Source organism: Petromyzon marinus, chromosome 2 (assembly GCF_048934315.1).
Source record: "Petromyzon marinus isolate PM22_M1 ecotype Great Lakes invasive population chromosome 2, UKy_Petmar_22M1.pri1.0, whole genome shotgun sequence".
NCBI lineage: Eukaryota > Metazoa > Chordata > Hyperoartia > Petromyzontiformes > Petromyzontidae > Petromyzon > Petromyzon marinus.
Window position 1 is genome coordinate 15194429 of NC_133668.1, and position 12554 is coordinate 15206982.

A 12554-nucleotide genomic window follows, 5' to 3' on the forward strand; every position below is an offset into this window, starting at 1 on the left:
GTGTAACACCAGCCCTAGCGGGGCTTGGTGAGCACGGGGATAGTGCGGGCACCACGCACAGCGTGTGGTGGGGGCTCCCCCGAGGGGGAGGGGGTGAGTGTCAGGCCAGGGGCAGGGTTGCCCCGGGCCATGGCACTCTGGTTGACCCCGTAGACACGTGATCCGGAATGCCCATACAGGGGGCCCCAGGTGGGGGGACTCGGGGGTGATCACGTGTCCGGAGAGAGAGCTCTTGAGAAGGATCGAGAGGGAACGAGAATGTTCGGGAAGGCGGGCGAGGCCGAGGGCGGAGCGGCCCCGACCGGAGAGGGATATAAGGCGGGTCCCTGAGAGGGAGCGGGGTCGCTGCATTCTACAAGCTGGAATCTCAACATCTACAAGCGGGAAGCTCTACGTCTCAAGCTGAAGCTCCCCGTCTTACGAGGCAACCACGTGGTCGGAGACTCGAGTGAGGGATCGACCCCTCGTAGCAGTAACTCGCTGTAGTCTGGCAAAGGGGCAGTTACCTCTTTGTGTTACGGTGTTACAAATAAAAATGTTGCCTCTAAAACGAACGTCTGCGACTCAGTTGGACCCACTCCACATTTACTACATTATACATCTCACAGAATCACCCGCACAATGCACCCGATCTCATCAAATCTCCGAAGCTAAGCAGATTTAAGCCTGGATTGTGCTTGTGTGTGCACACGGGCTTTCGTTACTAAAACACACACCCGTTTCCAATTAAGGTTTATTGAAAGCACGTCTGAACTCTTGAGACATACATTGTTAACGTGTTCCAAAACGTGTTTGAGTCTGTGACCCCAATCTTCTCTTCTTGGCGGCAGACTCCACAACGGATATTTTAGGTGATATGTATGAGATAGTGTGATCCCATACAATTAGGTTGCACTCAATGGAGGCTTAGGCCGGACAAGCCGGTGGACTATGAATCGTTACATGCTGCCCATAGAGATGCACGACCACCCACTGCTTATTGCCCTCTGCCGACCCCTGCTGGTGATGTATTGTCAGTTAAATGTCATTGCAAATGTTCATACTCTCCAGTAGTTGCATTTAGTTCAGTAACTTGTACAATATATGAATAAAATACCATACTTTGTGACAAGAGGGGGCAAGATATAGGCGCTTATTACCAAAGGAGAATATATAGAGCATATTCCACAGTTGCAAGTGTACGATTTCAATAGTTAAAGTTTTTTTAAAACGATGCATGCGTGCGTTAGGCAAAGCAAAACACTTGCTAGAACGCTGAAATCCAAATTGATCCATATCCATATAATATAGGCATGTGTTCATGACTTCATACCCTGCCATAGTGCTATAATTAAGCACATTTTATCAGTACAGTACTGTGTAAACATTTGGTGTCAATGCATCACTGCATACCAACAGACACCAGTTAAAGATTGTATTTCACTGTTATGAGAATACATGTAAAAATCCAACACAAATTAATATTTACGTGTAGCATTTACTGTTTTTCTAGGATATTCCTAATAAATTTCAATGATTGTATAATTACCACGACTTGCTGTGTAATTATGACCAACGGATGCAAATTATTGCCGCTTTTCTGGTAATAAAATTAACCATCAGCGAGTGAAGTAAACCTCACAATACTCGTCACAGCAATAGGTCGCCTACATTATTTGGAAAACAAAGTCTCTCCAGTTCCAACAACAAAATACTCTACTGTTTTAATATAAAAAATAATCTAATTATTACGCACAAGTAACAAAACCAGTTCTTTCATATTTGGACACGGCTCCGTGCACGTTACGGTTTGACACACCCCTGGCACCGATGTCGTCATGTGACTTACGATTTGCCTGGATAGACTGATAAATTCAAATCGACCTCGGCATGACTGCCTGCTGGCTCCACTTGTGTGATTCAACGCTTGTCGACAACGTAGCACATGATTGCACGGATGGATCCATAAATTGAGGCTTAGGGCGGACAACTGAAGCATTTCTATATTTGAAGCTTTCGTGACTGCAAGGATCCATACCCTTTGGTTCTATTCGGTAAAGTCACGTAGGTGAAAAATAAAATAACAAAAATCACGACTTTTCGGCCACAACACAAGTGGCCTTCATCAGGTGAAGGGACCGGACTGTCCAGAGGACAGCGTTGGAGTGAAGATAGCCAAGCCCAGGTCGCGTCCTTTAAGCTGCGTGGGAGGAAACAAAAAACGCCTTGACAAAGGAATTAGCATAAAATGATGTACTGAACCGGCACGGTGGGGGTGGGGGGGGGAGGAGTTTACATAATGTTGGTGTGAAGCATTTCTTGAAAAACGAAAAATGCTGAACCTTGCAGGCATCAACACCTCTGCTGCTGTGTTGTCAAGGGTGGTGCAGCTCGTGCAAGGGTGTGACCGTTCCCCCAGGACAGTGCCATCATCACCATATATTTTCAGCATCGACAGTCCTCTCCTGTACAGGTTACTAGTGCAATAACATCTAATTTTTTTCCCCCACATCACGCCGCAGTGCAATTTTCCAAAGGCCACCAGCGTGGCATTATTAGCTTAGCGATGTCGCGTGGCAATGAGGCTCGGCTGTCCATGGGTGCCACGCTAGGACGTGGCACACTTGATCCTGGACCCTCTCACTCGCTCCCTTCTCCACTTCTCTTTCTTTTTCTTCTTGCAGTCGTGCTCAGGCACCTGCTGCCTGTGGGGCATGCGGGAGGACGGCAGGGCAGGCCAGTAGTCAGCCGTGGCATTCTCATTTGAACAGCGTGCTACCCAACACTGTGTAAGTGTAAAGAGATTAATGTTTACAAAGTTGAGGTGAGTGACCCAGTATAGGTTTGGTGGTGCACATGGCCTATTACATAGAGAGCAAACAATGGGTTATGGTTTGAGTTGGACAATTAACGCACAGTACAGTGAACAGTTTTCAGAGTTCAGTGCAGAGAGGGATGTAGCTCCAAACCTGTCTAGCCACTTATAAAATATGATTTTTTTTTCCCTTGGGACTCATCTAAAGCAGGTGCTCAGCTTAGTTTTTATGAGAAGTACATGAACAAGGAATTCTATAATTTCATATATTTTTTCCAGAAAATATTTGTTTAATAAGTGTCTTCTAAATTGTGTTACTGTGTTTAACTGATGTATGATAAGTGCTCTGAGAGCATGTAATTTGCACAAAATAATATTTAGATGATGATAGACCTAATTCTACATTTGAAGTTTTCGTGACTGCAAGGATCCATACTCTTTGGTTCTTTCGGTAAAGTCACGTAGATGAAAAATAAAAATAATGAAAATAATAAAATGAAAATTACAAAATTAAATCACGACGTTTCGGGCGCAACACAAGCGTCCGTCATCAGGTGGGAAAGCGTGGTCTGCTGCTGATGCAGACTGTTTTTTTAGCAGACCAGGCTGATGCAGACTGTTTTTTTAGCAGACCACGCTTTCCCACCTGATGACGGACGCTTGTGTTGTGCCCGAAACGTCGTGATTTAATTGTATTATTTTAATTATTATTTTTATTTTTCATCTACGTGACTTTACCGATGATAGACCTTTCATGAGCTGCAACTCTACATTCATAATTGGAATGATGAGGTCAAAGTATGGGAATGTGCAATTATTCTGCCATCATTACCAGGTTATAGAGACTCGTCAAATAATGATTGTTTAATCGGAAAACACCAACACAATATTGGCAATGGATTACCGATGTTGTTAATAGTGATGAATCTCACTTGTGAATTCAGAAGCCTTACCGTATGACTCTGACCAGCTGGTGAAATGCCTTGTCCACATTTAAGGGAGGTTCCTTGGCACTTGTCTCAATGTATGGAATCTGCCAATAGAGAACGATACATCCAAAAATTATAATTTTTTTCCTAGACATCAAAAGTATGGCTGCAGGTAGGGGGGCAGGTAGGGCAGTTTACGCTGAGCCTCAGATACAGTGAGGGAAAAAGGTATTTGATCCCTTGCTGATTTTGTACGTTTGCCCACTGACAAAGAAATGATCAGTCTATAATTTTAATGGTAGGTTTATTTGAACAGTGAGAGACAGAAAAACAACAAAAAAATCCAGAAAAATGCATGTCAAAAATGTTATAAATTGATTTGCATTTTAATGAGGGAAATAAGTATTTGACCCCTCTGCAAAACGTGACTTAGTACTTGGTGGCAAAACCCTTGTTGGCAATCACAGTGGTCAGACGTTTCTTGTAGTTGGCCACCAGGTTTGCACACATCTCTGGAGGGATTTTGTCCCACTCCTCTTTGCAGATCTTCTCCAAGTCATTAAGGTTTCGAGGCTGACGTTTGGCAACTCGAACCTTCAGCTCCCTCCATAGATTTTCTATGGGATTAAGGTCTGGAGACTGGCTAGGCCACTCCAGGACCTTAATGTGCTTCTTCTTGAGCCACTCCTTTGTTGCCTAGGCCGTGTGTTTTGGGTCATTGTCATGCTGGAATACCCATCCACGAACCATTTTCAATGCCCTGGCTGAGGGAAGAAGGTTCTCACCCAAGATTTGACGGTACATGGCCCCGTCCATCGTCCCTTTGATGCGGTGAAGTTGTCCTGTCCCCTTAGCAGAAAAACACCCCCAAAGCATAATGTTTCCACCTCCATGTGTGACGGTGGGGATGGTGTTCTTGGGGTCATAGGCGGCATTCCTCCTCCTCCAAACACGGCGAGTTGAGTTGATGCCAAAGAGCTCCATTTTGGTCTCATCTGACCACAACACTTTCACCCAGTTGTCCTCTGAATCATTTAGATGTTCATTGGCAAACTTCAGACGGGCATGTATATGTGCTTTCTTGAGTAGGGGGACCATGCGGGTGCTGCAGGATTTCAGTCCTTCACGGCGTAGTGTGCTACCAATTGTTTTCTTGGTGACTATGTTCCCAGCTGCCTTGAGATCATTGACAAGATCCTCCCGTGTAGCTCTGGGCTGATTCCTCACCGTTCTCATGATCACTGCAACTCCACGAGGTGAGACCTTGCATGGAGCCCCAGGCCGAGGGAGATTGACAGTTCTTTTGTGTTTCTTCCATTTGCGAATAATCGCACCAACTGTTGTCACCTTCTCACAAAGCTGCTTGGCAATGGTCTTGTAGCCCATTCCAGCCTTGTGTAGGTCTACAATCTTGTCCCTGACATCCTTGGAGAGCTCTTTGGTCTTGGCATGGTGGAGAGTTCGGAATCTGATTGATTGCTTCTGGGGACAGGTGTCTTTTATGCAGGTAACAAGCTGAGATTAGGAGCACTCCCTTTAAGAGTGTGTTCCTAATCTCAGCTCGTTACCTGCATAAAAGACACCTGGGAGCCAGAAATCTTTCTGATTGAGAGGGGGTCAAATACTTATTTCCCTCATTAAAATGCCAATCAATTTATAACATTTTTGACATGCGTGTTTCCGGTTTTTTGTGTTGTTATTCTGTCTCTCACTGTTCAAATAAACCTACCATTAAAATTATAGACTAATCATTTCTTTGTCAGTGGGCAAACGTACAAAATCAGCAGGGGATCAAATACTTTTTTTCCCTCACTGTACAAGGGAGCCTCAGAAACGGCTGAGCGGGCCTCATCTTGCATTAACCGAGGCCTCCCAAATCCTTTTGGCAACTTGTGACGAGTTCTTACATCGTACTTGCTTGCCATCTCCTGGCCCTGCTCCGTGGAGATTTTTCTTAGATGAAGCAGATCCACCTTGTTAGCCACAAGGACCATGGGAAATGACTCTCTGAGCCAGGATCAATCCAACGAGAAAAGAGACAGGTGTTACGAAAATCGAATGATGACTCGCACGAAGGACAGCATGTTGTCAAGAACAATGAAATATACTATGCAGATGTTAAAATGTAATAAGATTTGAGAAAGTAAATGTGAAATAATGATAAGGAATCAAGCCTTTGGTCGTCATTGATTAAACTGCAAAGGGGTGATCGTATACAATTTGTACTGCGTTCAAAAGGGGTTTTGGAAATGCATTGCTCAACACTTACAAAATATAACTGAACTCAAGCTATCAAAATGAGACTATTTCCTATCCATTGATATGGGCTGCTGAGTGCGAAATTAAATAATAAATATTTTCATCTCCACATTTCCTATACCAGCAATGACCAGGTATGCCTAACGACATGGGCATGCCCACCTGTCTTTGACGCGCAGGATGAGCTGGTGGAATCGTTCCACATGCTCGAAGCTCGCCTTATCCGTCACCGAGTATACGATGAGGAAACCGTCGCCCGTGCGCATGTACTGCTCCCTCATGGCGCTGAACTCCTCCTGCCCGGCTGTGTCCAGCACTGCCAGGGAGAGGTCGCAAGTAATGAGAGATGAGCCATGTGCCATGCTAAGAACTAGTGACATGGGACTTAGGGACTCCACTAAACAATATATGGGCTATGAAGAAGGCCCATTGGCCAAAATGTCACGTTACGTTTTTTTTTTACTTTTAAGGCCACAATGTTATATTGACGAATGTGCTGCATTTTTTTGTGAATGGAGCCACTTCACAACAGATGCATACACACACATGCCCGTCTCGGGGCTATTGAATCGTTTTAAAGGCCCGTGGCAAAATGCCAGTTGAGGCCCTTTGAGGTCACCTGGGCCCTTTATCATGCCCCTTTAGATCTGAGGCCTGAGAGAGATATCCCCTTTTTCCCCTCCTCTAACTGGTCACTGAACCACACCATCCACACCTTTTGGAATGGAACTCCTGCCTTATGATCTTCATTGTGGAGCTCGTAATTGATGACTCTCCTGTTGATGGAATTGATTATGTTTACTGTCTCGTTTGTTTCCTTGCTCATACCTGTCCCCTTTGTACAGCTGTGTTCGCTCCATTATTATAAATGTACCACCAGCATGTCAACTTCATGTAATTTGTGTAAATTGTAAACATTTGATTCCCATGCTCACCATTGTTTGTATGTATCAGGAGTGTAAGAATCGATTTTAATTAATGCACAATTACATGCCTCGTAAAGACAACAGCCACACTCAAATTCTGATATGTGTAGCAGACTGCAACAGTTAATTCATTCACAAATATATTAGCCATTTGGACTTTTTTACAAGGCATTGTTTTTTAACACCTGGCTCTACGGGTGTCATGTATAAGCAGCTTCTGCATTGTATGAATTCTTACAGACTTGCACAAACCTAATCGTGAATTATCACAGGTTTCCTGCTATTGTCCCAGATAGCATCCACCGGCAAAGTCTGAGATAGGACAGGAAGTGGACCTTTTACACCCTCCAGTTGTGAGGAAGTGAGCACTTCCACCATCATGAAAAACATCCTTCAAACCACACCAGCCCTGTGACGCTGTCCACCACAGCAAAGACAACACCTACCATTCCACAAGTTTCCCTGAGCAAGGAACATTCCAGGTTACTTACACCTCACTTACATCTGTGCTGGTCAAGGGTGCTGAAATTGGAGCATTCAAAGTCATGCAGAGGGGGAGGTTGATTGAGATTTGTTTTCCATGTTTCCTAAGCTAGAGGGTTCTCTTTGTGGAATGGCTTCTAACTTCCACGTCTCGCATTTTAAGTTTATTTATTTATTTTTGTTTTAGTAAAATTTAATGGTGCCATAACGATATAATTAGTGCATTCATGCATGTCAAAATACATGCTTAACACAAGCGAGGTACTTGAAGGTAATTGTTTCATTAGACGTATAAATGTGATGTGGCACACCTAGCAACGGCAAAATAATTGACTAAAACCACAGCACTTCAGAATTGACCAAGGTGAATGTAGCCTGTCAGTTGGCGAGACGTGACGCGGCGCTATGGCGTACCGTCCAGGATGGCCCACTGTCCGTCAATCTCTGCGTGCTTAATGTACGAGTCCTCGATGGTGGGGTCGTAGTCCGGCACAAAGATCTTTTGGAAGAATTGGATGGTGAGCGCGCTCTTGCCCACGCCACCATCGCCCACTACCACCACCTTGTAGGTGGGGAGGTTCTCGTTGGGAACTCCACCGCTGGCCATAAGTGCAGGACTTCACTCAATGGACCACAATCGTGGCCACCAGCAGGTGGCTTCGTCGACGGTGGCTGACCTGCATCCGCCGTGTCCGAGAGGAAGACGCGGCACAATCTGAATAAATCACTCACACCTTACTGCGAGGGCTACATTGCAAGCGGAAGAATCCACTGTTGTACGATATTTCTATGGTCTTTGGTTCTATTCGGTAAAGTCACGTAGGTGACTTTACCGAATACGTGACTTTACCGAATAGAACCAAAGAGTATGGATCCTTGCAGTCACGAAAGCTTCAAATCTAGATATTTCTATGGTCCAAGTATATGCAAACCTCCCTCACCAAACCATAATGTCAGGAAGAAATATGATCAAATAACCCCCAAGACCACAGTGTGAGAAAACCCCTCGTCCAAGCGTGGATGGACAAAATGGCTGCATGTGTACCTTTGTGTAATCATTGCCGAGTTAATTATCGTATGTGAAGCACAGGTTGAATTAAGACAATTAGCCATTCATTTTTATCACTCCTTTTTACGAAGTAAAATATATATTTTAATAATGGTGTATGTTTAATCACTGATATTTAAAGAGCCTTCATGTCATCGAATTGTAAATCGGCCTTCTCGATGAATGAACCCCCACAGCCTTTGCTTAAATTAGGAAATGATGTACCTGTGTCGGCTCCTCTGATGCTCGCAAGCAAAGCTGTTGCCTATTTAAACACATTCCTGCGGAGGGAGCTGGTAGGAACGTTGGGTTGCTCGGTCAATGGCCAGGGTCAATGGCGGCGTGGTGTATTCCGCAAATATGCCCGACTGTGAGGGCGGGCACAAGCCGGCGTGAGTAGGTTAAACGTTGAGTTTTATAAGGGCACCACGGGGTGACCAGCCCCTCCCCACCAAGCCCCACCCCTCCCACCCAGCCCCACCCCTCCCACCCAGCCCCACCCCTCCCACCCCCCACCCAGCCCCACCCTCCCCACCCAGCCCCTCCCCACCCTCCCCTCCCCACCCTCCGCAGCCCCTCCCCACCCTCCCCTCCCCACCCAGCCCCTCCCCACCCTCCCCTCTCCACCCAGCCCCATCCCTTCCATTTTATCCGGGTGTCCAGATACACGTGAACAGACATCCACAGACATACACAATTAATCCCCTGCCTCCTGTGAATTAATCCCGATTGGGATTCCAGTCCACTACGTTTCCTATCAGTAATGCCCACTAGGAGCGCATTTGTTTTATATCCGGGTGTCCGGATACACGTGGACAGACATCCACAGACATACACAATTACTCCCCTGCCTCCTGTGAATTAATCCCGGTTGGGCTTCCAGTCCACTACGTTTCCTACCAGTATAAATGTACTTACGTAGCTCGACACTATAATGGGCCAGACGCATGCACAAATACTGTGGGGATCAACATTGAGCTACATCAAAGTGTTGGAAAAGGTTCAAACTAAAAATGTGCTGGCTTGACAATGTCACTCAATTTGCCGAGTATTCAAAATTTGGTTATATATTTTTGTCAACTGAAAACGAAAACTTTAAATTATGGCAATAGTACGGTATTTTATGCCAATGTTGACACCACCTAGTATTTGATTTAAAAAGAAATCGTTCATAGTTGCAGGGTGTACTGTACTGTTTTCATACTTTTCTTACAAAATGTATCAAGTAATTTATTGGCATTACAATAATTATTATAATGAGGCAATAGCCAAAATATCCTCCTTTTTAAAAGGAAATTGGAAGACGATCACCTCCATTTGTTGGGCCATTGGTGGAAACTCCAGATTCCTACGACAGGCACCTGTCTCTCCTCCACAGGTCAACTGTTTACTTTTCACAATAGCACTGATTTGCTCAATATTTGAGGAATGAGTTGTCACTGAACTAAAATATACACTCAACGTTTTCTTTGAAAAGTTGGGCCCTCAACAGTGGAGTTGCATAAAACCCCTGAAATTACCATTTACTCTTGACTTGTGCCATTCGTTTCATCAAGTGTCAAACTCAGGAGAAATTTCCTTTCAGCTTGTATATTTATGGCAATGGGACACAATGCTATAGCATAAACACGGAGAATTATGATTTTAGGTGGTGTTGATGTTAGACTGCTGGCTTAAAAAAATCATAATTTTCGCTTCGTTTGAGGAGAAACGTGATACGAAACGCGATAACGGGTAAATGTGACCATCTCGACATCCGCACACAGCAGCGTGGGAAACATCCCTTCTGTTGTAACGCCTCAGAATGAAACGTACACGCAACAATGCACACATCATCACAAATCGGGACTCCACGATGCCATCACAAATGTTGATTACGGTTGGCGAATCGATCGCGAGGGCAGCCGCATGACTGGGTACCAAGCGTGGGAATTTCTTCGTAAGAGTTCTGCAGACTTTTCAGCTCAATGCTTTACATTTACATCGAACAGCTATTATCGAGTAATGTTGTTTAAATAGTTTTACCATGGAAACTCGTAACGTTCAGCGATTAAACTCGGATTCTGACAGAGAATCAAGGTCTACTCAATTTCTGACAAGCGTGGAGGACTCTGAAAGTAACATTAAGTATGGGTATGTGAGCATTACCTCTGTTTTTTTACACACTTTTTTTTGGGGGGAAGGGGTATAATCATCATCCTCTTGCGTGAGTAATATTAAAACGATCAGTAAACAATTTTTTTTTACAAAAATTACAGTGGATGGATGAGGACAAAAAATTTGGCCAAATATCCCAAAGCAGCTACGCCTGTGAATGAGCCGATACATATGGGGTGGTCCGGATGTATTGTGCCCCCTATTTAGTTCTCTAAAACTTTCTCTTTTTAAGGTAAAGTTTATTTAAAGCAGACATTAATACGCAAAGGAAAGGGGTCAATTAATTAGGGGGTCACAAGACGTTGAGACCACCCTGCAGTGTAGGACGGCCTTTCTCTCTAGATATTCTGTGTGTATAAAAAAAAATTAACGTGATGCTAAAACGGCGATAGGTTTGGTTACACGACAAAAGTATTTAAAGGAAATGGGAATTTAAACACCAAGAAGAAGCAGGGTACCTGGCACTGTGCAGGTCACCCGTAGTGGCCAGACTCGGCTTCTGCTGTCGCAACTCTCCCAGAAGTTGGTTATTCTCCAGCCCCTGCTGTCGTCAACTCCTCACCGAACTGCGCTCTCAAATCTCGGTCCCTCACCTCCAGCCGATGCCGCCTCGGCTCATTCCTGGCTAGCTCGGGCGACATTCACCCTCGCTTGTGACAAAACTACGTCGACAAAGTGTGTGATTGCGTTAAATAAGTATACGAAGTAGCAATTCTTCACGGTGTGGGTGGGTTCATGGGCGGGCGGATGGGGTTAGCTCCACCCCTGCGTGACTTTTCCTGCATTACTCACCGAGTCCCTCCTTCACTCGGGGTGGGGGTGGGGTGGGGGTGGGGTGGGGGTGGGGTGGGGGTGGGGTGGGGGTGGGGTGGGGGTGGGGTGGGGGTGGGGTGGGGGTGGGGTGGGGGTGGGGTGGGGGTGGGGTGGGGGACTCCACCAGAACCACCACCAAATTGGCCGGTGGCCACCCCCTGTGTCACGTTGGCATTCAAATTTGCTAACCCGCCCATACTGCACACCTGTGCAAAAAAAGGCCCCACAGCTAATCGGATTCCTCCAGTCCAAAATAAAAGATTCTGATTCTGTGAGAGCACGTGTCTCCATAAATGACGTCACCTCGATTTTTGACGATTTTTTGACCCTCCCCCCCCCTAGTCACACGGCGTCACAAAAAGTCAGACCCCCCCCCCTCAAATATGACGTCACAAAGCTCTGCCCCCCCCCCAAAAAATATATATAAAACATGCTTCAAATCGCTTTAAACTATTGTAATTGTAGTGCGTATTTAATGTGGCGCTGCACTCTGATGTTGTAGCAGAAAACATTTATTAAAAAGTCTATTTAATTAAGTAGAACCTGTTTATCTATTTTTATTGAAAGTTGCGCATTTTGATGTGACGTCACATTTCTCAAACTCCCCCCCCCGCCTTCGTGACACATCGTCACAAATGTCTGACCCCCCCGCTCCCACCAGGTGCGTGACGTCATTTATGGACGGCCCCTAACCGGTGTTACTATGCTGTTCGAATGCCATTGGATACAAGAGGTGTTTGGGTTTGCGAGAATGTCTGCTGCGTTCTAGTGCCCTCGAGTGGGCCAATCGAATGCCTCGCCAAGGCTGCCGCGTCTCGTTTGATGCGGTTTTCCCGTGCTGTACCCATCTCTACCGTCTCGTTTGTTCCGACCATCAATACATTTATGCCGAGGATATGTCGCAAAAACGCCCCGTGATCTAATCACCCGGCGTGTAGAAGTCACGAACGTCTTCGTCTAAGGCCCGACGCAGAAGCTCCCTTATGGCTTTGATCTTCTGCTAAGCTAAGGGACTGTCCATAAATGACGTCACGCGATTTTGTACGATTTTTTACCTCCCCCTCCTCGTCACACGGCGTCACAAAGAGTCAGACTCCCCCCTCAAATATGACGTCACAAAGCTCTGCCCCCCCCCCCCCAAAACC

The 12554-nt window shown here is 45.6% G+C and overlaps 1 protein-coding gene across 2 annotated transcripts; it reads right to left on the reverse strand.

Moving 5' to 3' along the window:
- Positions 1–719: 719 nt before the first annotated feature.
- Positions 720–11352, reverse strand: LOC116946475 (ras-related protein M-Ras-like). Of its 2 annotated transcripts, none has more exons than XM_032961404.2 (6): positions 11055–11352; positions 7806–8068; positions 6145–6298; positions 5631–5730; positions 3748–3827; positions 720–2680 (listed from the first exon to the last, which is right to left on the reverse strand). In XM_032961404.2, exons 2-6 carry the CDS (start codon positions 7996–7998, stop codon positions 2620–2622), a joined length of 588 nt encoding a protein of 195 aa, XP_032817295.1. In that variant the 5' UTR covers positions 7999–8068; positions 11055–11352; the 3' UTR covers positions 720–2619. The 2 variants fall into 2 exon arrangements, with proteins under 2 accessions (XP_032817295.1, XP_032817285.1); XM_032961394.2 differs by having other exon boundaries at positions 720–2684; positions 11055–11346.
- Positions 11353–12554: the final 1202 nt, after the last annotated feature.